This window comes from Parasteatoda tepidariorum, chromosome 7, assembly GCF_982258835.1.
Source record: "Parasteatoda tepidariorum strain Cologne lab strain chromosome 7, Ptep-v5.0, whole genome shotgun sequence".
Classification (NCBI taxonomy): Eukaryota; Metazoa; Arthropoda; class Arachnida; order Araneae; family Theridiidae; genus Parasteatoda; species Parasteatoda tepidariorum.
The window spans coordinates 35,099,487-35,124,371 of NC_141761.1; the positions used below are offsets into that span (position 1 = coordinate 35,099,487).

The window sequence follows — 24,885 nt, forward strand, 5'->3', positions numbered from 1 at the left end:
TCTAGAGTTAAAATAAAATTTAGATCCCAGATTTAACCAAGCAAATGTTGCAAATGTCTTTAAATCGCAAAATTACACAGTCAGTTGAAAAAGCGACTTTCCAGCATCATAAACGAAATTTATAGAAGGAAAAAAAAAACAAACCTGGAAGTGACTATTTTTTGCCCCTTTAACTATAATCTATAAACAAGCTTTTGTTTGAAGCACTTTTAATATTGTGCGAAAAAGTCTTTCAACCTCTTTATAAGAAACCTGCCACAGGATACTATTTTAAAGTGTGTCATTATGCAGCATGCAGTATTTTGTAACTGTGCACTGCTTTGTGAATGTATCAAGTGATTGTTGATAAAATGTTAGTTGTTTATAGTAAGAAGATCTTGTGTACTAATTACACTTAATAATAATCATGACAAAACTTATGTAAAATGAAGAGAAAAAAAAGGAATTTAAGTAAAAACACAGTAATTTGGCTAAAATTTTAATAATCATTCTCTCTTTTAAGAAATGGGACTGAACGTGGTAAGATGAACGAAATCTTTGATTCTTGGCCCAACCACCAAAGAGTTCAGAAAAGTTTCAATCCATTACCTAGTTTTTATTTATAAATTTTTTTAAGAAAACAATAAATTTAATAAACATTAAACTGGTATTTAAAAAAATTGATAAATAAAAAGGATAAATAAAGAAGACAGAGATTTTAAAATAGTCATTATTTAACTGTACAATCTATGAAAAAGTAATATAAAATCCTAACTAGATTTTCTTCACTCGGGCTAAACGTTGATATTTGGTCTTCCTCAGCTGTTTCTTCTTGGTAATCTCAGGTGGAAAATAAGTGTCCTTCACATCTTCTTTTTTCTTGATAGCTTCAATTATTTGTTCTGCTTTCTTCAGCTCATCCAAATTTTTTTCTTCATTCTCAAAGAAGAAAAGCAATTTTTCTTTCCAAAATAAATACTCCTTCTTTTCCTCTATTACCTTCAATCTTACCTCTTTATCAATATCCTGATTCTGCTTTTTGAGAGCGAGTTCCCGTTGCTTTTCCCACTCCACAAACAGCCTTTTTTGTGCTTCAATATCTTCTTTTTCTAGGCTAGACATATCCTTCAAAGCATCAGCAAGAGCAGCACAAAGAGAACCATCAATGATTTTGTTTTTAGACTTCAACTCTTGGAAATATTTCTGGAAACATGAATGCAAACATTGTACTGCTATAATACTAGTAACAACCAACAGGCTTAATAATTTCATTTGTAAACCTAATTTTCAAACAAAATGTACAGTAAAAAAAATTTTTGAAACTCTTTTGCAAAAGAAAATAAAAAAGTTATAGTTTATTTAGTTATAGTTCATCAAAATGAATTTGTCTTTACTTACAAATGGCTTAAATATTTAAAATTAAAAAAAAATTATTAAATTATTAAATAATATAAATATTAAATATATAGATTATTTTCATTTTCTTGTAACTGTGATGGTTGTTCAGATTGACAATTTGAAACTTTCAAATAATTATTATACGAATTATTGCTGGCTAAAAACAGACTAAATTATCCATTTCTAGCCATAAATTTTTGATAACTGAAATTAATTGTTAGAATAAAAGCTATAAATTATATAATTAACTCAAAACAGTTATGAAAATAGCATATCATTCACTAATAGATAAAATTTCATTTGATGACATAGCCCTCAATCAATTAAATGTTAGATTCAGTAGCACTAAGTCTGAAAGAAAACAAGCTATACTGGCAAAGCCCTAGAGAAACAAGCCTTAAAAAATAATATCTGTTATGCTTAAATAATAATCTACTGACTGAATAAACATTACAAGTTATATAATTAATTCAGAACAGTTATGAAAATTGCATATTATTATCTGAAAAAAACATAATATATCATTTGATAACAAAGACCTCAATTGATCTGAATATAAGGTTTCTGTAATTAAGTTCAAAATAAAACATTCTGTACTGACAAAGTCCCCAAAGTGGAGCTTTAAAAATTCACAATACACCTCTCTATTTCAATTTTTTTATATTATAACCGTCATTGACCCAATTTTATGGGTTTAGGACTACTAATGCTCAACTCTGCAGCCATGCAAATTTGAACCCAATCCTGAAGACAAGGGAACTCCAGGATCGAGTATTGGGAGAAATTTTGCCTTCATGGTGGACTTTTTTGTTGGAACTAACTCGCCATTGCGTTAAATGAAGAGAAAGACCACGAGAACCTACTGCGGTTAGCCTGATGCCAAGAGAACTCTAACCCATGATCCATCTACCACTGAGAATATTTCTCGTCAGCACTGTGGTCAGTGCAAGCCAGATGCGGAATTCATATCGACTGGGATTCGAACCCGGCTCACCTCATTGGAAGGCGAACTTTCTATCCCCTGAGCCATCGCAACTCTACATCTATCTATTGAGGTGAAAAACCATTAATCAAACAAATTACATTAATAATGTAATACAAACAAAACAAAATGGCTATAAGCCAAAAAACATAAGAGAATTTTTTTATATGTATAAAAGTGCCAATATCTCCATAAATATTTAAGTTAAGCCTACGAAACTTTGCGCAATTAGTGCATATAATAATTAAAATAATTGTCGCAAGTTACAAATCTATTGTTATATTTTTTTACTGAGGGTGTGCAAAAGCACTATTTTCAGTTTGTAATTTATTGTCAGTCCCTCAAACCTCTAAGAGCTTTAAACTTCATTGATATCTATGAGAATTTGCATGATCTAAACACTTCTGAAGGTTTAAAATAATTCTTGAAGTATTTCTTGAGAAATATGAAAAAATACATTAGGATAAAAATATTTCCATTATTTTGACCAGTATATACATTCTATATCACAAAAAAAAAAATAATTATTAACTTACATTAAACTGCTGACTTAAATTTTCCTTCAAGGTTTTACTTTCCTCAGGAATAGCATCAATTTGATGCATAACTTTTCCAATCTAAAATTAAAACATTCTTTTTTTAACATTTTCACAGATTTAAGTCTCACACAAATACTAAACAAGAGAACAGCTAAAAAAACTAAAACAATGTATTCAAAACTAAATAAACATAAAAGGGTAGAAAGTTCCCATTATTGCATGTTTTTTTTAAAAAATATATATAATAATTTTTGCAAATAAGGTTTTAATGACCCATAGGTGAAAATAATGATTCAAGTTTCCCTCATTCAGAAAATGTCGAGGTAATAAAATCTATTTTTAAAACAAAACATGGGATCTCCGACACAGTTTATACACCTCTTTTGCCTTCCTGTCATATATGTTGCACAGTTGTTAAAAACATGATTTAAAAATATAAATTTTTTTTAAAATTTATACCAATCAATGCTTTGATAAAAACATTAATATTGCTTATTAGTTAAAAAAAATATTATAACTTAAGTACTAAATATTTTTAACTGAAATAGTAAAATTAATTAGATATGTATAACAAACTAATAAAAACAAAAGCATTATTTAATTTAAGCTCAAAACTTTTAAGAATTAGTAAAAATAGAAAAAAAATTGACAGTTGAAGTATAGATATGTAAAACAAAATCTATTAATCACATGAAGAATAAATTAAATTAGATCAGGAGACAAAAAAAAAGGTTACTCTTAATAACTCTAGGCTTTTCTCCATTATTTAAACACACAGATTACGTGTTTAACCAGTTTTAAATGTATTTATATTTAAATAAACTTAAAACTAAATTGGTATAATTGAAATTTGTTTATTAAATTACAAATTATATCACATACATGGAAATTACATTCAAAAAGTTTCACATTATTTAAATCCAACTTTAATCACTTTTTTATTATTATATGTTTAGTCTATTTAGAGCAGAGGTGTCAAACTCAATTTTGTAGGGGGCCATATATTAAATTTAAAATGTGTAGGCGGGCCAGATTCAAATAAAAAAAATTTACTGAAAAATATTATAACATTTTATTTATCTAATTATATGGTATATAATATATTTATGGTGTATTTATCTAATTATATGGTATATAAAATACTGTCCGATTGAAGATTCATCAACTCCATTTGCAAATGAACTGGTGTCTGTGAAGCTTCAAAATTGAATGGATAGTTGAAAATTGGGAATTCCGTTTCATTCATTTTGTGGAAGTCTTCAAAACGATTGTTGAATTCCGTGATCAGATTTTGCAGAAGTTGAGAATACTGATCCAAGTTTTTTGGTTCACTGTGCCAAATGATTTTAAATGAGGGAAATGATCCAAAGTTTGATTTTTTTCCTGATTTTCTCACAGCCTCAACTTTGTTTCAAAGGCTTGAATACATAAATACATTTGAGTGACAATCAGATTTTTACCCTGTAAATTTACATTCAGACCAGTCAAGTGTTAATTCATATCTACCAAAAAGACACAATCAATCCACCAGTCATTGTCATAATCAATTGGGTTGCCTTTTTCTTACATGAAGGCTTGAATAGGGTCACGTAATGCAAAAAATCTTTCTAACACAACTCCTCGACTGAGCCAACGAACTTCAGGGAAATAAGGGTCATCAAAAAAAATTTCGTCCAAATCTTGTAAAAACTGCCTGAACTGTTGGTGATTTAGTCCTCTGCTCCTTATAAACTTTACTATTTTAATTATAGGTAGCATGACACGGTCCATTATTAAATGCTTGGATGCCAATGATTCCTGATGAATTATACAGGGAAATCCCAAAAAATTCCCTGATGTTTTCTGTTTTAATTTAGTTACAACGCCCGAATGATTGCCAGCCATGGCAGGAGCGCCATCGTTGTGCTGCTAAGTATATTCCAGTCGAAGATTCCGCTTGTTGCTAAGAAATGTCGTTACTGTCTATCTCTCTCGCTTGTCTAGGCACGCGCTGCCCTTGAAATTACTTATAAATGTAGTGCGCACATTTTAAAACTTCCAGAAAGGAATCGAGTGAAGTCTAAAAACAAGATTCTTCTTTCTGTGACATATCGCGATCGCGGGCCGTATTGATACGAACCGGGGGCCGGATGTGGCCCGCGGGCCGTATCTTTGACATGACTGATTTAGAGCATCAAATAATAATTTATACTCGTTACCCTCGTTCATTATTTCTCAAGATAAAACCTTCAACATGAATGGAATCAGACATTAAAAAAAATCACAAACAAATAAATATGTTTATAAATTATAATAAATAAAAAAAAATTGATTTAAATCATTGATTTTTTTTATTAAAACAATCATTTAATTTAAATCATGCAAAAATTTAAAAGGATTTTCATTAATTTGATACTTGATACTTAATTCTGTTCCACCTATATATATATACACAAGATTCAGAAGTAATAAGCTTAAAAAAATATCGAATAAATAGGAAGATATTAAGAAAAATACATTTTTATGATAGCTAATTAAAAAAACACTGTTACAAGATAAATTTGTAAGAAAAATTTTATCCTTTTAGTCTTAAATTTTGGCGCGAGGTTTAAAATAAATTTTACATAAAATTAACTTACAAATATATGATTACATAGAAAAATATATGATTACAAGTAAAAAATTTAACAATTTCTTAAAATTCTATCAAAAGTAATGCTCTTATTAATCATTAAAACTACGAGAGCCAAATTTCATTTAACATTTGTTTTGAACTTCAGTTGCAATAAAAAATTTTCAATAATTTATTCATATAAATTAATTTAAAAAATAGTTATTTTAAAGACAATTTCAATTATGTGTAATTGAATAATTGCATTAAATATTACCTTGAACAATTATTGATTAAAATAGATTCCAAATTGATTTATCATAATAGATACGTTGACAGGGTTGCCACAGTAAAAAATGAACAAAATAGTTGCTTTTAGTAGCCTAAAGCATGAAATAGTTGCCCAAATAAGAACAAAAATTCAGCAAAAATAAGACTAAAATTTCATTAAATGGCTTAATTGTCATATACTATGATATATTTAGTCACGTTGGTGGCAAATACGATAATTTTTATGTAAACAAAAGTGTTCTAGCTCTAAATTTTTATATAAAAAAAATAGTATATTTGCAGAAAATTAAATACTTTTAATTACAAGAATTCATTCAAAAAATACTTTTTCATTAAAAAAAAACACACACACTTTTTCTAAGAAATTTTCCGTTTCACCAATTTAGCAAATTGGTGAAACGGAATTGATTTAGCAAATATATATATATATATATATATATATATATATATATATATATATATATATATATATATATATATATATATATATATATATATATATTGTGAAATATATTACTCAAATTCAAAATTCATGCATTATATTAAAAATTGGGATTTTTAAAATCATGCAGAGTTTCTTAGCAATAACCGTTCAAAACGCGATCAAGAAATGAAATAGACTTAGAATCTATGCAAATTGAATGCATTAAAAAGTGATGACTCAAATTTGAAATCTAAAACTTTTTAATGCTTTAATTATTTATTTAATTTTTTTTAATTTTATTATTTTTATTTTACATTTTCTAACAAAAGAAATTTAGTGTCTTCAGAAGATTTCACGGGCAGCAGGTTTTCAACCCAATTATGCTAAAAAACATTGCTAGGAGAACAGAAAAGTCTCCTTTTCCTGAAAATAGTTGCCTTTTTAGTCTTTTCAGGCATAAAAAGTTGCCAAAGTCGCCTCATGCTGAAAATAGTTGCAAATCGTTGCATTTAAGTCGCCTGTGGCAACCCTGAGTTGAACATCAGCGGAAAGAAATTTTTTACATAATAATTTCTAATAAAAAAATACTTACAACATCACTCAACAGAGCAATATCATCAGATTCTGAATATAGTTTCAAAAGATCAGTCACTTTCTCCCATTTTTCATAAAGTGCTAATCCATATAGCTGATAAGATTGTCCTAATAAAGAATTGTTCACCTCCCGTCCTATAAGATATAAAGTTTTCCCAAGAAGATGTTGTGGGTTTTTTATGTCAAAATGATCATCAAACCATGGATTACGAATAAAAGGTACTCTTAACAGAGTCTGAAAGAAAGATATATAGGCTTAGGATATACAATCCTATAACAATGTAACATATTATTTTCCTGTCATTCAAAAGACATTTTGAAATGTTTAATTCATATACACCGAAGAGTCATTACATTATGACCACCCTGTTAATAACATATAGGACCAGCTTTAGCCCTCAAAACTGCTAGCACCCGCCGTGGCATTGATTCCACAAGGTGCTGATAGGTAGTCTGAGGTATCTTGTATCAAGCGCTCACCAACTGGTCCTGCAATTTCTCCACCACATTGCGAGGGGGTAGCGTGGCAGCACGAATTTGGTTTTCCAAGTAGGACCACAAATGCTCTATTGGATTAAGGTCAGGTGAATTTGGGGGCCAAGACATGACTTGAAAGTCACTGGAATGTTCCTTGACGATTCGACCCTTATGACATGGTGCATTATCCTGTTGGTAAACACCATCCCCCCCCAGGAAAAACTGTTGCCATGAATGGGTGAACCTGGACTGCAACTATGTTCAAGTAGGTTACAGAGGTCAGGGATTGTTCTATGAGGATTATGGGTCCTAATGTGCCCCATGAAAACATTGTTCCAGGGAGAGAAACCATGAAAACCTGGGCGAGCCCATTGTTATAGAGGGGGGGTGCTCATAATGTAATGGCTCTTCGGCGTATATCAGAGTCAAATCTCGTAAATGTCGATTTGAAGGGGCGAAAAACATTTGTTCATGTTAAATGTAGTTTAGGTAAATCAGTTTGAAAATGTTTTGTTCTAGAAATCATTGAATACAAAGACATTTTGTATTAATTAAAACACCTTTCCTAAACACAAAATGTTTTACGTCAACAAAAGTATTTTTATTTTTCATTCAATACTAAATCATTTATGATTTTTATATTCTCATATTAAATACAACTAAACACTTGGAAGGTTAAAATTATTATTAATTTAAAGAAATAAAATTATAATGGTTTAGATGAAGTTTAATAATTGTACAGAAAATTGTGTGGTTTATTTTGTAAAAAAATGCTGACAGATAATACAGTTTTTGCTAATTAAATAAATTTTTTTTAAAAAAAAGACACATTTTGGTCCTTTATATGTTTTTAGTTTTTATTAGTAGAAATGTGGCAACCAGCAATATCATTTTCTTGAAATAACTTATATGAGTAAGGGGAAAATGACCACCTATATTAAAAAAAGAATATTGCACTTTTTATTTGAGAAAACCTGCTTGTTTACACCCATATAAAATTGTCTCTTTTAACACTGGTGAAAGCTCAATAAGACTTTCTATTCATTTTGAAGTTAGAAAGGGCTTATGCCGTTGCCTACTTTATAAAAGAGAATATTGGTTCAGTCATGCCTTCCTCACAGATCTGTTCAATTAATTCAACTCTTTTATTTGAGAACTGAAATGGTAAATTTTCAACATTATAACTACAGCCAGGATGTCAATGATAAATGCATTTAGTCATTTCTTAGATTATTTCTTTTTTACTTTTTTTTTCTCATGAATTCTGAATATTTTGAACCTTTTAAGAAAATGTTGATACTGAATTAATTTTTTTCTTCACAAATTTTGAATTGAAATTTTTTATATATTATTTACATATTTCTTTGAATTACTTATTTATTTTTATTTAATTTATGAATAAAAGTAGGGGATTTTTTTAGAAAAAAAAATGGTAATATAAAACATGCTAAGGGTATTATTTTTCCTCTTAAGATAATTTTTTAAAGTTTTGTTTCTATATTTTAAGGACATTTTTTTAAGAATTTTAGGGTCATTAACAACCTAGCCTTAATTTAACAAAGCAATATTAATTTAACAAGGAATATTTTTTAGAAATAAATTCACTTATAGTATTAATGACAATGTGAATCATCAGTTTCCTCACCTGTTAGAGCGAAGATAAAAGTGTCTGTTTACATTAAAAGTCACACTTTTTCATGGATAGTAAAATTAAAATTCACTCAAAAAAGTTATTTCATTAAGCCAGTTAGCTTTACAATTAAAGCATTATATGCATAAATAATTGACAGTGAATAGAAAATTAGTTCACTTAAAAGAAATTCATATTAAGTGTGCTCACATTGAAGAGGTTTGACTCTGTCATGAGGTCCCATTACCTGGTTATTCATAATAAAATTACCTATTACCTAGCAATAAATTTTTCTGTCCATTTTTTAAAAAGGGAACCAAAAATTCGGAAGTCTTTGGTCCAAAGGACTCATAGTTTCTAAAGTCTAGTGGAATCATCGGTGATTATGACTTACAAAATTTCATTATAAAATTTAAGTTCCTTTGAATTGAACAATTTAAGTATTTAAAAAAAATTTCATGTTAGCAGTATTTATATCTTCATTCTTAGTGATAGAGCTGAATAAAGAATAGAAAGCTGATACTCACTTCTTCTTCTTCATCATCATCTTCATCTTTTTTTGTTTCCTCAATTTCATCAATTTCTTTTTCTTGCAACAATTCTATAGGACAGTTATCTAGAAAACTCTGGCAAGATTGTAGTCCAAGTAAGCAGCTTAGTTTATTTTCAAAGTTTTCTTGAAGCATCATCAAAATTGCAACATTTGCTGCCTCTGAAAAAAATAAAGCTTCTTTAGACTCATTCTTTTCCAGTGCTATCCATTACATGAAGTTTCAAAGTTAAAAAATTACTTAAATACATAAAAAGAGCAAAATTTTTTAGCATGGTAGAAGGTAACAAAATATGCATATTGAAAGCGTGTCCGGAAACAACTTGTTTAAACTTGGGTCCCAAAGAAAATTCAAAAGACAAGTCAAAGTTATTTCTAACTGTTTGATAAGTGCTGTATTACAAGAGGTCACAGGTCAGGTTTGCTCAAAAAAGCAACCACCAGCACTAGTAGATGTTTTACTCCATCAGAGCATAGATCACTACAATTAAATCGATTCTAGACATACCCTTAACATCTCCAGCAGTTGCAGTCAGGTTGGTGGCAAGATTTTTAAAGAAATCCAAGAAAGATAGTGATTTTTATTAAATGCCATGACAAAAAAAATATTTAAACATGACAAATCTGACAAAAGTGATGGTGAACAAACAAGTCTAACTAGACTGAAAAATCATTATTTTCCATAATTCAGGCCATCTGCTAGTGCTTATTGACATAACATTCAGACACACATTTAATAATAAAATGCTTCTCTAGGATCCCTTTACCTCCATTAAAAAGTTATATATATATATATATATATATATATATATATATATATATATATATATATATATATATATATATATATATATATATATATATATATATATATATATATATATATATATATATATATATATAGGAGTGAGTGTGAGTTCAACTCAAAAGTTCTGAAACTTTCTTGAGTAAAATCATTAATGATGCATTTCAAAATATATATGTCCCTATAAATTTAAATCATTGATATTTTCAAAACATGAAACTATAATGAAATTATATGCAGCATAATTTAAATGAATAATTATTTATAAGTTCACTTTTATCTCTAAGCATCTATTCTACCAGAAAAAAATATTTACAAATGAAAGAGATGCCAAGAATAAATTCCAGTTCTAATATTTTTCAACAAAACATACAAGAATTTCTATACATAAATGTGATCGATGATTTCTTAAAACTTTTGGACCGTAGATTTACAGAAACTTCTGGATTGCATTTAGTGAAAAATCCAGAAATCCAGATTTTTTTCTGGAGCACAATCATCTCTGTATATAAACACACACATATATAGGAGGCATAGCAATAAAACAACGAGACTGATGCTTCCTGAGAAGAATTATGCATTCGCCAAATGTGAAAGATCGAAAGTGGTGTGGCTTGTAGCTTTTTCTTTCAAATGTGTATCTCCTGTGTCTTTAAATAATTTAATTTGGCTGTGGCGTTCATATGAATTAGAGCTGTAGTTTTGCTTCGATGAAAAAAATAAGAAAATTACAGTAAAGCAATGAATTGTTGCAAATTTTCACACGAAACTTCAAAAAAGCGCAATCGAAACTTATCTGTTATTATAAGAAATAAATAGTATTGAATAATTATCACATGCATGAATGCTTAAGTGGCTAAGGTATTGCCAAGGTATAGGCGATCAGTCTTATCAGGGTCACTCTTCCACTTCAAACACGGATAAAAATATTGTAAAAAAGTCGATGAATTATCCATACTATTGTCAGATTGTCCCAGAAAGTCAAACTATTAATCAATATTAAGAAATTTGAAGTCCTTGCTAAATTATGAAAAACAGCCTGAATTGTAAAAGAACAAGTCACGGGTTCCCTTTTAAAAGAATGTGCCAGCTTACTCTGTTTTCTTTTTCAAGAAGTTTCTAGTCAAATAAAACACTGCAAAGTTAAAATCATCTGCTTTATTCCTCTGTCTTGAATCATGCAACTTTTAACTGCTCCCTAAGGTAATATCGATATTTAAAAGAACAAGATTTCAGTCTGCTGAAGCTGTAAACGAAAAAGTAGCACACCTCATAAAGGAATTTGCAGAAAAGACTTCCAGTACTATTTTGAACAATGAAAAACTCACACGGTATGTTGACACAATACTGACTTCATTCTCAAAATAATGTCCTTAGTCTTGAAATTGTTGGCCAAGGAAGTGATAGAGTTTGAATCTCCATGACTTCCTAGATCAACAATTGGCTATAGTGGAATGGTTTATTTATATACATACACAAGTATAATATTTAGAGAACACTTTTCTAGTCAATAGCAAGGAATTTATTTTTATTTTTACATGTTCAGGGATCACAGCATCATATAAAAAAAAATAGTGGTAATTAATTATAATATTTTTCTTTATTATTTTTGGATGAATATTTTTTTAAAATTAATTTTGGATGAAACAAATTGTTTTATTTACCACATCATATTAACAGTTAAAATTATTTTATTAAGTTCTACAACTGGATACTTTAAGTGAAATCTTAAACTTAATTATTTTCGGAGAGCTAAAGCAAATTAAAAGTGCTTATACACGGCAAATGATCCACTTATTATTTACAGAATGATAAAAATTTAAACTGAAATAGGTATAAAATTAAACATCTTAAAATAATCTAACTAAATTATTTAATAATTTTAAAACTTCAATGCCTCACATATTTATCCCGAAAATCAAAAATTTATATTTATTTCACATGCTAATACAATTTTCCATAGGTAAATGCGAACGGCCATCAGAATGATTATTATTCTTTTTTTAATAACTTCATTCTTGAAAATGATTACAGTAATTTTATAAGCAATAGCGACAAAATTATAGAAATTAGAATTTTACCTTTAAACATTTTTTCTCGCAAAAATGTGTTCATCAACATATTGTATGAATAGAAATCTGGAAATACACCATAACTTTCTCTATCATTTAATATGCGAAACAAGGATTCATATTGTTTAAATTTCAAGAAGATACGAACAGCAGCATAAGTAGTAGAATCTCTTATTTCAGTCGCTCTTTTAGTCCTTCTAAACCTACAAATACGATATTTTACAGCATTAAATGCAAGTTCTTTAATGGAGTTTTACATATAAAAAAAGACAAGATATTATTTAAAATTCATGCAACAAATAGCAAGTAGGGATGATTTCTTTCTTTTTTCAATTTAAAATTAGTTTATTTTGTAAATTCTGAATGGCATTTAATTTTTATTATAATTTACATAATTTCATCAAAACAATGTAAACAAGAAATAGTTTTTAAAAAATATTAAACCTACTTTGAAAAAACAAACTTTGCACAGTAATAATTTTATTAACCAATTTTTTGGGTATCATATCTTAAAGTATATGAATTTTGTGAAAGATTTTTGCAACAGAAAATATATTTAACAGTGTTAAATATGTTTAACATGTAGAAAAAAAATTATTTCAGTTTTAAAATATTTTTTTTTACAGATGTTTAATTAAAAAGTTGTGTTAAGTAGGATAAAAATTTTTAGGTTAGGAAAAATGATCATATATTAAATCATACATTTTCTTAAATCGAAGAATTTAAATGTGGCATGAATTCAAATGATGAAGCAGACAAAGTGATGACTACTATAAAATAATTTAGTAAACCTAGGTTAGGAGTAAAACACATGAAATTTGAAGAACAAATTAGAAAAGAGAACAAACTTACAGAAAACTATTTTAGAACATTGTTGAATATTTTAGGATACTTTATTTTAATGTAAGCAAATCTTTCTCAATGAATTATTAATGCAAAAAGTTGGAAGGAATTTGCTAATTCAACAAACTTAAAAGAAACTGACACTCCTGAAGAATTAGTTTGGATACTGAAGATAATAATATTGCAATATGTGATTAATAGGAACATTTAGAAGTATTAAAGAGCTAAAAGCATCAGGAGATATTTCAGAAGAGGAAGAAAAAATAGAATTTCAGTGAGATATGAATTCAAATGTCGTAGCAAAGAAAGTGATGATTATTATAAGACAATTTAGTAAATCTAGGTCAGGCATAAAACATGAAACATACAGAGCTGTGCCAAATTTAAAGAACTTATTTGAAAGATAAAAAAGAATTTGCAGAAAACTATTTTAAAATATATATAGAATACTTTATACTAGAAGATTATTTAGAATATTCTATTTAAAAAGCAAATAAATCATTCTTAATAAATTAAAAACAAATTTAAAGAAAATAAATTGTTTAAAGTAACTATTAATCTTTTAAATTGCCAACACAGTTATCAATTGTAAGAAATTTTGATTTTCAATATTGAAAATAGCGATACTACAAAATTTTTAATGTATTCTTTTAAGCTTACATATCAAAGTTCACCGCAATTCTATCTTTTAATTTTTTTTTTGCTTTCACACAAAAGATTCTTTGAAATGATTAAACAAAGCCCTAAAAGTGTTCACAGCATGTAACATATCATTGTACATTAATTATCTAAAGTTTAAAAAATATATTAAATACAAAGAAAATACAAATATTTTTAATGCAACACAAAAGTTAAAGCAATGAGAAAATCTAATAAAATTACATAGAATGGCAATTTAAATATACCTGTAAAGTAAATGTTCTAATTCATCAAGATGAGATTCATCATCAATACGGCTTGCAAACTAGAAAAAAAAAATGAATTCATTATTATTAAAATTTCAATTTAACAAAAATAAAAATGGACTTTGGAGTTGATATTAAGACCATGAAAATAGTAATTAAGAGAAATTAATAGAAAATTAACTTTTTCTTCAATTACTATATTAATATTTAAATAAATATAAATTTGTCAGATAGTAAAGTAATTTTCCACACAATGTAAAAAATTCAAAATTCTAAATCAAATAATCAAAATAGTTAAACTCAGAAAGCAAGCAAAATAAATATATCAATATGTTCTATATTAAATATTTCCTTAAATTAAATATTTTTTATATTAAATATTTAAAGTTATTAAGAACAATTTTATTAATTATTTGGTAATGAATGATTAAATAAACAGCAATAAACAATATAATAGCAAACACATAGTGAAATAGTGGCTAATTATTATGTGCTACATTATATCACACATTCAGATACATTTTGTTACTCTTTTGACAAAAATTATGATTAGCATATTTCATGAATTTATTACACTTTAAAGTGCCAGAATATTACTAATTGCAAGCAGTCAGAAGTTATAAAACACAGATTATTTTTATCAAATAAGAGTGATTCTTGTTTTTGTATTTCTGAACCTTACTCATGAAGAAAGCAGGATTTGCAAAATCCTGGGTTTTTAGAAAAATCCCAGCCCTTGTGTGTTTTTTCAGCAAAAAACCCAATTTTACCCAATGATAAGTGAGTTTTTTCAAGAAAAGGCCAGATTTTGCCTCAAGACAAATGATTATTTTCATGTATATTCTAAATGCATACTTAAGTATATTAAATATAAACATATACATTACATGATGAAAAATACTGCTTAATTATCACCAAAATGAATAATAAAAGAAACGGTAACAAGAATAATTATTTCAGTCATTTTTTTTACCGTCTAAATGTATAATTGCATAATGACAATGTTACTGAAAAGATTCGTCGCACAACGTAAAGCAGAAGTTAAGTAATTAGTTTAAAATTATAAATAAACACATAATTTGGTTTAAAGTTAACTAATTTAATTTCTAGAAGCATTATAAACATTTACAAAATGAAATACACATCTTTTTGTTTCATATGGTATATTTATTTGTATTTTTAAATGTATGAATTTTTTATGCTTTGCTATATACAAATAATTATCAATTTTTATCTTCATTATTCACTTTGCTTTTGAAATAACAGAAATGCTCATTAGATTTAATGAATAATTATGTACAAATCAACATATCAAGAACAACCAATATTTACAATATGCATTCACATTTCATTAATATGAATAATTATATGTTCACTTTATAATTTAATTTTCTTTTGTAATTATACCAATTACAGAACTTACCAAATTTTTATCAAATAAAATATCAGCAAACTAAACAAAGATTCATAAATATTAAAAAAAATAAATTTTTGGTACACATTAAACTGTAAATTATATATTAAATATCAAGTGTCCTGAAAATTTCATGAAACTAAAATTTGAAATATCAAATGTCTCTCATTATTTCTTATTATTGAAATATTCTTCCTATTCTATCTGTCATGAGAAAGCAGTGAATATTTGAGTCATTAGATAAAATGTTTTGACTAACAACTGAAATTCTAAATGATGTTTTTTTTTTTTCTGTCAAGTTCTGGGTTTAGTATTCCAAATTTATCTTTAAAAATAGATATTTTTGAAACAGGTATAGTAGATTAAAACGGGAACAGACAACAATTGAGATCTTAATATAAAATTGGTTCCGGGTTTAGTATTCTAAACTTATCTTTAAAAATAGATTTTTCTGAAACAGGTATAGTAGATTAAAACGGGAACAGAGAACAATTGAGATCTTAATATAAAATTGGTTAATTATTATAAATATTATTTTGGTAATTCTTTTAACATACTTAATACAGATTAATTTTTTTTAACTGAAATTTTTTTTAATATTCTTTGTCTAAAAAATCATTTTTATTTGGAAATATTGGATATTTGTAATACATATCCATTAATGTATTTTAACAGACTCTGAAGGGTTTACAATCCAAATAAATTATGCAATAAGTGTTATATGTGCATGTGTATGCAAATATGTGTATGCATATTACATATAATTTGTTTCAATGATAAGTTAAGTATTATAATAAAATTTAACAATATGCCTTTTCAATAATGTACTTTATTTTTTCGTGTATATCTCAGATCAGATTAATGAAATAAGTCATACTTCATATAATTTATATATAAGTTACTAAGTCAAATTTAAAAACAATAAGATGATTATTTCAAAGAACAGTTTGATTTGATAATTACAAAGAAAATCGATAGGAAATGATAAATTGTGAAAGAACCCACTTGGTGGGTACAAAGATTGATTTTATCAAGTGGGCCCAATCTGAAAAAAAAAAAAAAAAAAAAAAAATGGGTTGTTCTGGGCTGCACTCACCTTTGCGAATCCTGAAAGAAGGCAACAATAAGCATGCAATAATTTATTATTCGAGTGCTAGATGGTAACCATTTGGTATTGGATTTTACAAACAGTGTATTGTTTGCAATAAAATAGAATTTCTACAAATAAATAGTGGAAAAATAATTAGAAAAGAAAATTTTCCAAATCAAAGAGTATATATATATATATATATATATATATATATATATATATATATATATATATATATATATATATATATATATATGTAAATGCCTTGGTTACCATTAATAAAGTCAATCAAGACATTTAATGATTATGCTTTCTTTAATAATAATATGAGTCACACAGACTCTTAAACAATAAAGATCGAACCACACAGGTTCTCAGTTTCACACAGAAACATTTAGTTACACAGGATCGAACCACACAGGTTCCAAGTTTCACACAGAAACAAACTTCAATTAACTAATAATATAGTCATCTAGACTCTTAACCACTAAGGTTACCCGTTTCACTTAGAAAACATTATCAACTGACTCTTCCTTTACATCGAGAAAGTTTTATCCATCTCGTTCGGACGAGCGACATCTGCCGGGATAACATAGAGGCTGTTGTCTCGCTTATTACATATATATATATATTTAAAAAAAATTATAACTTCTAAATTACATTCTTATTATTCTGATACCATTTTAGTAATTTTAGTGAAAAAAAAAATGTTTTCGACATCATAGTTAAAGTTAAATTTTGAGGTAAAATTTTTATTTTTTATTTTGTAGAAGTGTGAATTTGTATTTCTTAATTTTGTAATCTCGGTAATTTTACAAAACTTGGTTATGGTATGTTAAGCGATGTATGTTTAGTAATTTAAACAAAACTATTCTTTAAGAGATAATTACCACAATAAAATTTTTTCAGAAAGGAAAAAAGTTGCATTGGAAAAATTTATAGTACATAAATTCACGGTTAATTTTTTTTTTTTTTTACCAATAACAAGTTTTGGATAATTTCACACATTAAAGCTAGCAAAATTATTTGAGAACATTTCTTCTTGCATATTCACTGTTTGTACCCACTCTATATATGGCAATAATAATAAGAAAATCATCACTATGCACACTACAAATCACAATCATTACAATGACATGTAAACATTTTATCTGCAAATATTAGCTTCAAACAATATGATTGAATATTTTATAGATGAAATTTTGTTTTTCGTGAATTATTCTGTCTCACATACATGTAAAGCTCTAAGCCAGAAATTTTAGCATTATTGACGCTTTGAAACTCCAATTACTTTTGGCTTTACAAACATATAAAAACTATGAGCATAATTTAAAGTAAAATTGGAAAAATTATGATATAACAACAGCAGTCTCACAAATAACAATAAACTAATTCAGACCAATTTAAAACATCTCAACTAAAAAATAACAGAAATTTTTGCAATACATAAATAAATCAAAATGGCAGGAAATCTTTCCTAGTGTGTTAAATATATAACAGAATAATCCATAACAGCAATCACATGCATTATTTAATTTATAAACATATAAGTAAGATATATACATTTTAAAATATTACGGAACATGTATCTGTTGTTGCACAGTTATAATATTTTACATCGAGATATGGAATATTAATTTGTGATAAAGAATTAAATTTCAGAAAAAATATTAAGAAAATCAGTAAATACAAAAATAAATAAATAATAATAATACTTACAATATCTAAATCAACTCCACTAACAAGGCGCTTTGTTCCAAATTTCTTATCAGTATCAACAAAATATTGATCTATAAAAAATTAAATGTTTTATTTAACATTTAAATTCAGGATTTATCAAGAAAGCTCTAATTAGTAAACACATTATGGAAATATAAGCAAATAAATTAGAGTTATGAGCTGAAACGGACAAGAAAAAAAAGGGTATATCAGCATACTTAATATTGTGAAATGGAGTTAAATCATTTGATGTTGAGGTTATGTGATAGTTAAACACCCACAGAGATTTAGCATTATTAAAAGTTATTATTCCCACTTTTGGATGTTGTTAGTTATTTTTGTACTAACATTAGAAAGAATTGCTGTATACTTAAAAAGACTGAAAGGGCCAGTTTGGCCCTTCCCAGATTCTTTGTGTTTATATCACATAGACACCCAGAATCTTAAAACATAATCATAATTAATTTCATAAAAACAGATAACAGAAATGATTATTAATATTCTATGGTACTTTATTCCATTTGGTGCATGAAAATATTTGATTCAATGGAACATTGGTTTTTAAAGTATAGGTACATTAGTTTCTTAGATAATTGAGTCTTTTTTTCAATAAATGCATACCAAAGAGCATCTTATACCCAAAACTACCTGAGGTAATGGGATACCAACAAATATACCTAAGGGGACACCCCATCATTCTAGGTATAAGAACACATAAGCATTAAAATTGGATCAAATTATGAAAAGTAACTACTCAAAACATTTAGTAAGTTATTTTTCAAATAACAGAGCAACAAAACTAGCAGAACTATGAACAACTGGGTAGCAAATGAAATTTTCAATGTACCTTAATGATCTGTTTTAGCTCAGTTCAAACTCATAGAATTTATATTCCAAGCACATAATTTTTTTTTCTCTAAATACTAGTTGAAATTATGAATTAAATAAAATATATATATAAGAGCTATTACCTAATTTAATATCTTTTAAAGTAGAACTGTCCATTCTCTTCTTCCAGGTTTCTTCACAGAAGTAAGCCTCTGATAAAAATGTACGGCTTGCTACAAATAAATAAATATATAAATTTCCCATAATAAACTGAATGATTTGTAAATATATGAAGTCATCTTGATTCGATTTAATATTAAAAAGAATCATCTAATTAAAATGTAATAATACATTAAAAGTGTTCTACGCAGCTTGAGCTCTTTTGTAATTAAGTTACAGCATTTGCATCAATGTTTTGTTTTAATTAGCACGGTATTACTCTTATATTAACAGACAATTCATTCCTTACAAAAATGTTTTTACGGTGTCAATAACAATTAAAAAAGCAGTTAAAAATTTTAACATAACAAATGTTAACAATGTTAACCTATCAAAAACATTTTAAACTAGCAGCAAGCAACTTTACAATGACAAAATATAAAAGTTAGCCCAGAGTTTAATTGATTTTTTAAAAAAAATTAATTTAATTCAATCAGCATTTAGTTGATTTTTCTTTTTTAAATTTCTGATTAAAACTATTATTTGTTTATATATTTTATTGGAAAATAAGTAGCTCAGAATATCAACTAAATTTTAAAAAAAGTAATTAACTAAACTAAAGCTGAAAAATTTTATTTTGAATTATTTTACATGAAAATAACATATACATAATTCCCTTTTGAGAGATATTTGTTCTATCTTACCCTTAGTAAAGTGTTATTTTGAATTATTTAATAAGCATTAATGTGTAATCCACATAAAAAAGATTTTATCCCTTATTATTTTTGGAAAATGTCATCCGATTTAGCTTTCAAAGAAAGTTGGTACATATTTTTTTTTAAATCTAGTGCAGAGGTTGATAACATTTTATTTCTCATATGAGTCATTTTTCAGTTTTTTCTTTTTTTAAAAAAAATTTTGTTGGTGGGTTTGATTTCAGATAATGAACTAAAAATACAGGGGGGAAAAACACTATACAGATAGAATAATACAATTTATCATAAATATAGAAATAAAAAATCTATTGTCATCAAATCTACATTTACTACTTGAAAGAAATCATAAGATATTAGCAGAAAAATAAATTCAATGTAAATAAAATGAACATGATTTGATTAAGAATATTTAATTATTTCAATGGCTTCATGGATTTGTTTCATCATTTTTGGGTAATAATTTGTTGTTTTTTAAAAGAACACAGTAAAATGTTATATAATAAAAACATAACTTGTTTGATTTAAGAAAACAAAATATTTTTTAAAAAAAATAGGTCTTATACTTATATTATACACCTGAATTTCTTTCAAAATGTTATCAAAAACCATTCAGGAAGAAATGTCTTTTCTACTTCCATTTCATGGAAGGTTACTATTCTTTTAAACTACCTAGACACAATTTATTTTTAGATACTTTGTTTTTACAAATCAATTACTCTATATCTGCAAAACAATGATGTCATAGGAATAGACAGGGCAGATTGGATCTACTCTGACACAGTTAATCAGGCTAAATTATTTCAATGCTGTTTAATATTTTTCTTTGTTTATCCATTAACATGCTATACCACTGGAACTACAAATAATATGAAAGAATCACAAGGCTCAGTTAAAGTATGCTCTTTTTTTTTATTTAAACAATTTATATTTGAGCCCAGCTAAATAATCCTTGAACTTTACTATTTTATCTTCAAAAATTTGTTTCGATAAGGATAATAAAATAAATTGCAATTATAATATTATATTTTTAGTTTTTAATAATAACCTGTTGCTATTCAAATTTATATGATAGGAGAAAAGTTTTTTTGTGAAACATAGAACATAAGGCATGTTGATGGTCCACTAAAGACTGGGACAAAATAATCAAAATTCAGAGTCCTTTTTATTCTAAACATTTTTCTAGTTATTTTGTAAAATTATACAATTATAAACTCTTAATAATGATTATTTAAATTTACTTATATTTTTTAGAAGTATAAAAGTCTTTAAATTATTCTTATTTAACAATTCAAATTAGAAAAGGCTGAAATTAATGAAACAAAATTTTAAGAAGTAAAAGAACATATATTTCATAAACGTGCTTAATTACTTTAAATTCATATCATCTACAAGTATGCATTTTATCAATATGTGCTACAAATCTTGATAAATAATAAAGCATATAGATATAATCCTAATTTTTTTTTCTCCCTGAACCCCGTTCAGGAAATATTAGGCACAGATTTTAATTGATTTATCTTATGATTACTTTAATTTGTTATAAATAATTTTAAACTACTATGCCATATTTCAATATGCAAAGTATTTAGTACCAAAAATATTTTTTTTAGCTTATTTCAGTAGATAATTTGCGGTAAGAATAATTTGCAGTAAGAATAAGTGCAAATCTGCAGTACGAACTATAATCTTTTTCTATATTTGAAGATGGACATCATTTATTCATCTTTTAATCTTAAAAAATGCATTTTAATTTTAAATGTTGAAGAATATAATGTAATTACTGTATTGGATAACATTTATCTTTTAGTATTATTTCTGAATACATTTTGTTAGGTTGTTTAACGTGCCCCACAACTTACTCCGGCTTCCCTAGAGCCATGTTGGTCCTCTTCAATTTTTATTTTAACTTTTATTACAAAAACTATCATTTGAGCAGTTTGGAAAAAAATCAAACATAGATGGGAGAAAAAAGGAGGTTTATGTTACAAAAATAACATACTATATGGTTAATTTTTCAGTGAGAAAAAAAAAGTGGACCAACTAACTGTTCATATTCTAAGATGTCATTATATTCTATTACATCATATCTATCATTATATTCTAAGATGACATAATTTTGAAACTTAATTTTATGACTTGAAAAAGGAGGCTCTAGAATATTAGCCTGTTTCATCTACAAATTAAGCAATATAGTAGACAATACTCAAACACTGATGGGCAATGATATGCAAGTACAATTATTAAACAGAAACATTATTTTTATAGTTCTGCGAAATAAAAATTTGCATAAAACTGCCACTTATTTGATTGAAACAGTGGGGATATTTCTGTATCATGATCTGTTGTGCCAGCTACAATCGCCAAGGTGCCAAATAGATTTTAAACTCGGAAACTTTAAAAAAAATGTTAGTTATTGCTATCAGTTATACATTTCAAGTTGGTCCCTTCCTGTGATGTTTTCTTCAGTTTCTGACGGACTGCTGCCTGGAAGTAGCCAAGACTTGGCGATTATTCAGCCACAGATAAAACAGTAGCTGTGCTTTGTCTTCAACAGACAGAAACTTAAAATTAAGCTTATCTTAACAGCATTGTAATCCTTTTATGATTAGTCTCTTCTGTGCTTTAAAAAAGAAATATAATTTTTATTCCGTTTTGCATACAAACTTTATGTACATATACATGCTTAGAGATATTTTACATTTTTCAGAAAAAATGAACTAACGCATACAAAACCTACACAGCAGCCAGTGTTTACAAATATTAGAAGACAATAATCGTTTTAAGATACCAGAACTCTGTATTTTATTCATGGTCTATTATTTTGGTTCGATAATTGAACAAATATAGAATTTAAAAGAGTTTGAAAAAAATGTAACTAATGTCCGGCTCTGAAGCACATTTTCACTCCAATCCCAATATTTGTTTACAAAATATTGCGAGCAGAGTTGAGTTGAGAGCTTTCTGTTTTTCTTTCTCTGAAACATTAGGTTCATCTACAAATTATGATCTCTAGTAAATACACCAGAACCCTAAAACGAGTTTTCGTTCTTTTAATATTGAAAACCTTGTTGACTAGTCAAACGCAAAGTTCATAAAATTCGGAATAAATCTAAGGAAATTTTTTTTAAACGACATCGGTCTGTAAACAAATTTACTCAAATTATTCAGGAAAGATGTCTTGTAATTATGCTGATGGCTTGTCTAAATATGAAGATAAAGGAATATGTGGATTAAAAGAGGTCTTTTTTGCTCTTTTATTCATATTATATTTATGTGGCCGTATAGATCATCATAAATTTGATCGAGATGTATTATATGTGTTTATGTTTTTGTTTTGCATTTGAAATGTGTTTCTTCATGGCACTTGTTTTTTCATAGTTATATTTAATTTTTTTTATGTCATGAATTATTTAATTAATATGCATTGTTTTAGTTATAATTTCTCCTGAAAGTTTTCATCTTTTATGTTCTTTTACAGACACCTACACATATATGTGTTTGTGTGACTGATATCTTAGATACCTGTGGGAAAACATAAATGATGGAAGCTTGTGATTTGATTGTAAAATGCATTTTGTCCTTTAATATTAAATCATAAAGTGAAACTAATTATTAAAACCTTCATTATACCTATAACGTTCAGAAAACTAATAGTATTCCCTATGCTATGAATTTTATCATTAATGTAACAAAAGTCCTAATGGTTCAAATACAATATTAAGAAAAAGTTTAAGCAAAGCACTTTATAAACGAAAATAAAGGATTACCGTGCTATCAAATTCTAAATAAAACTATTACTATGTGTAGTACCAGTGTATAAGTCGACTTTTCAACCCATCAAAGTTTTACAAAAATCAAAGGGTAGACTTATACACCATGAATAAAGTTGAACATTCATTGATCGTGACACATTGATCCATTATAAACAAAGAAATAGATATGGATAACTCTATATCAATTTACAGGAAGAGTTCCGTATCGTGATCTGTGGCAGAATAATCGCTTAGTCTTGGTAACTTCTGGGCAGCACCGCTGAGAAACTTTAAAAATAAAAAAAATCACGGAAAGGGACCTAAGGCGTGCTCCTAGCCACTCCTAAGCAAACATCTACATGTTTTTTTTTATTTTTTTAATTGCAAGTTTAAAATCTATTTGGCAGCTTGACCATTGTAGTTAGCTGGACAAATTAACCCTTACAAAAACTGTTTTTAATATGTTACTTGCAATTAATTTTGGATTTTTTCTCATCATATTTTCTAAGTGAAAAAAAAGTGTTTTAGGAACAATACTTTCAGTTATATTCAGAAAAAAATAATGAATAAGAAAAGATATGAGAATTTGTTCAAGAGTATTTCAAAAAATTTATATATATATCTATTTTTTTTTTTGTTTCTAATGGCAGGCCAATTTAAAAGAACAAAAAGGATAAAATAACAAGAAAAACAAAACAAAAAGAGATAAATAGAATAGAATGCATAGTGACATGCTTAGTCTATACGGGCCCTAGCATCCCAGTAACATCCACACACAGTAGTGGAGATGAGCGCAGGACAGACAGAAATATGGGGCAGATCCATGTCCTCCCCAAGGCAATAGAGCTTGCATTTAGGACAATCAAAAATTTTTATACTAAAAAGGTGTTTGGCCAGACAGTCATGGCCCATTACAAGTCTAAAGAGAGCAACTGCCTTAAACCTGGGCTGATTTGGGATAGTTAAAATATGGTTGAACCAGGTTTTGTGTATATTGCTTTTACGGAAATTCTCTGAGAGCATGTTCTGGAATTGGTTTTGGACCAGCAATTTAAATTAGTGCAGAGTGATGGAGCAACGAGATGCTTGGGCAGTAGTTGTTCCTTTCTTGGCCAAAAAATCAGCTTT

At 27.1% G+C, this 24,885-nt stretch overlaps 2 protein-coding genes across 5 annotated transcripts in view; one reads left to right on the forward strand and one right to left on the reverse strand.

Annotated features, from left to right (window-relative positions):
* Window positions 1–465: 465 nt before the first annotated feature.
* On the reverse strand, window positions 466–22,987 carry LOC107442041 (small ribosomal subunit protein mS27). Of its 4 annotated transcripts, none has more exons than XM_087167656.1 (9): window positions 22,743–22,987; window positions 19,274–19,363; window positions 18,303–18,373; window positions 14,080–14,138; window positions 12,341–12,534; window positions 9,432–9,616; window positions 6,796–7,032; window positions 2,896–2,976; window positions 466–1,182 (listed from the first exon to the last, which is right to left on the reverse strand). In XM_087167656.1, exons 1-9 carry the CDS (start codon window positions 22,813–22,815, stop codon window positions 754–756), a joined length of 1,419 nt encoding a protein of 472 aa, XP_087023782.1. In that variant the 5' UTR covers window positions 22,816–22,987; the 3' UTR covers window positions 466–753. The 4 variants fall into 4 exon arrangements, with proteins under 4 accessions (XP_087023782.1, XP_087023781.1, XP_087023780.1 ...); XM_087167655.1 differs by having other exon boundaries at window positions 22,734–22,945; XM_087167654.1 differs by having other exon boundaries at window positions 22,728–22,945.
* Sirt6 (sirtuin 6) overlaps window positions 22,969–24,885 on the forward strand; it is a 29,970-nt gene continuing 28,053 nt past the window's right edge. Inside the window, exon 1 of the mRNA XM_021146471.4 lies at window positions 22,969–23,244. Coding sequence (XP_021002130.3) covers window positions 23,179–23,244 — 66 coding nt within the window. The 5' untranslated portion in view covers window positions 22,969–23,178. The remainder of the gene's footprint in view (window positions 23,245–24,885) is intronic.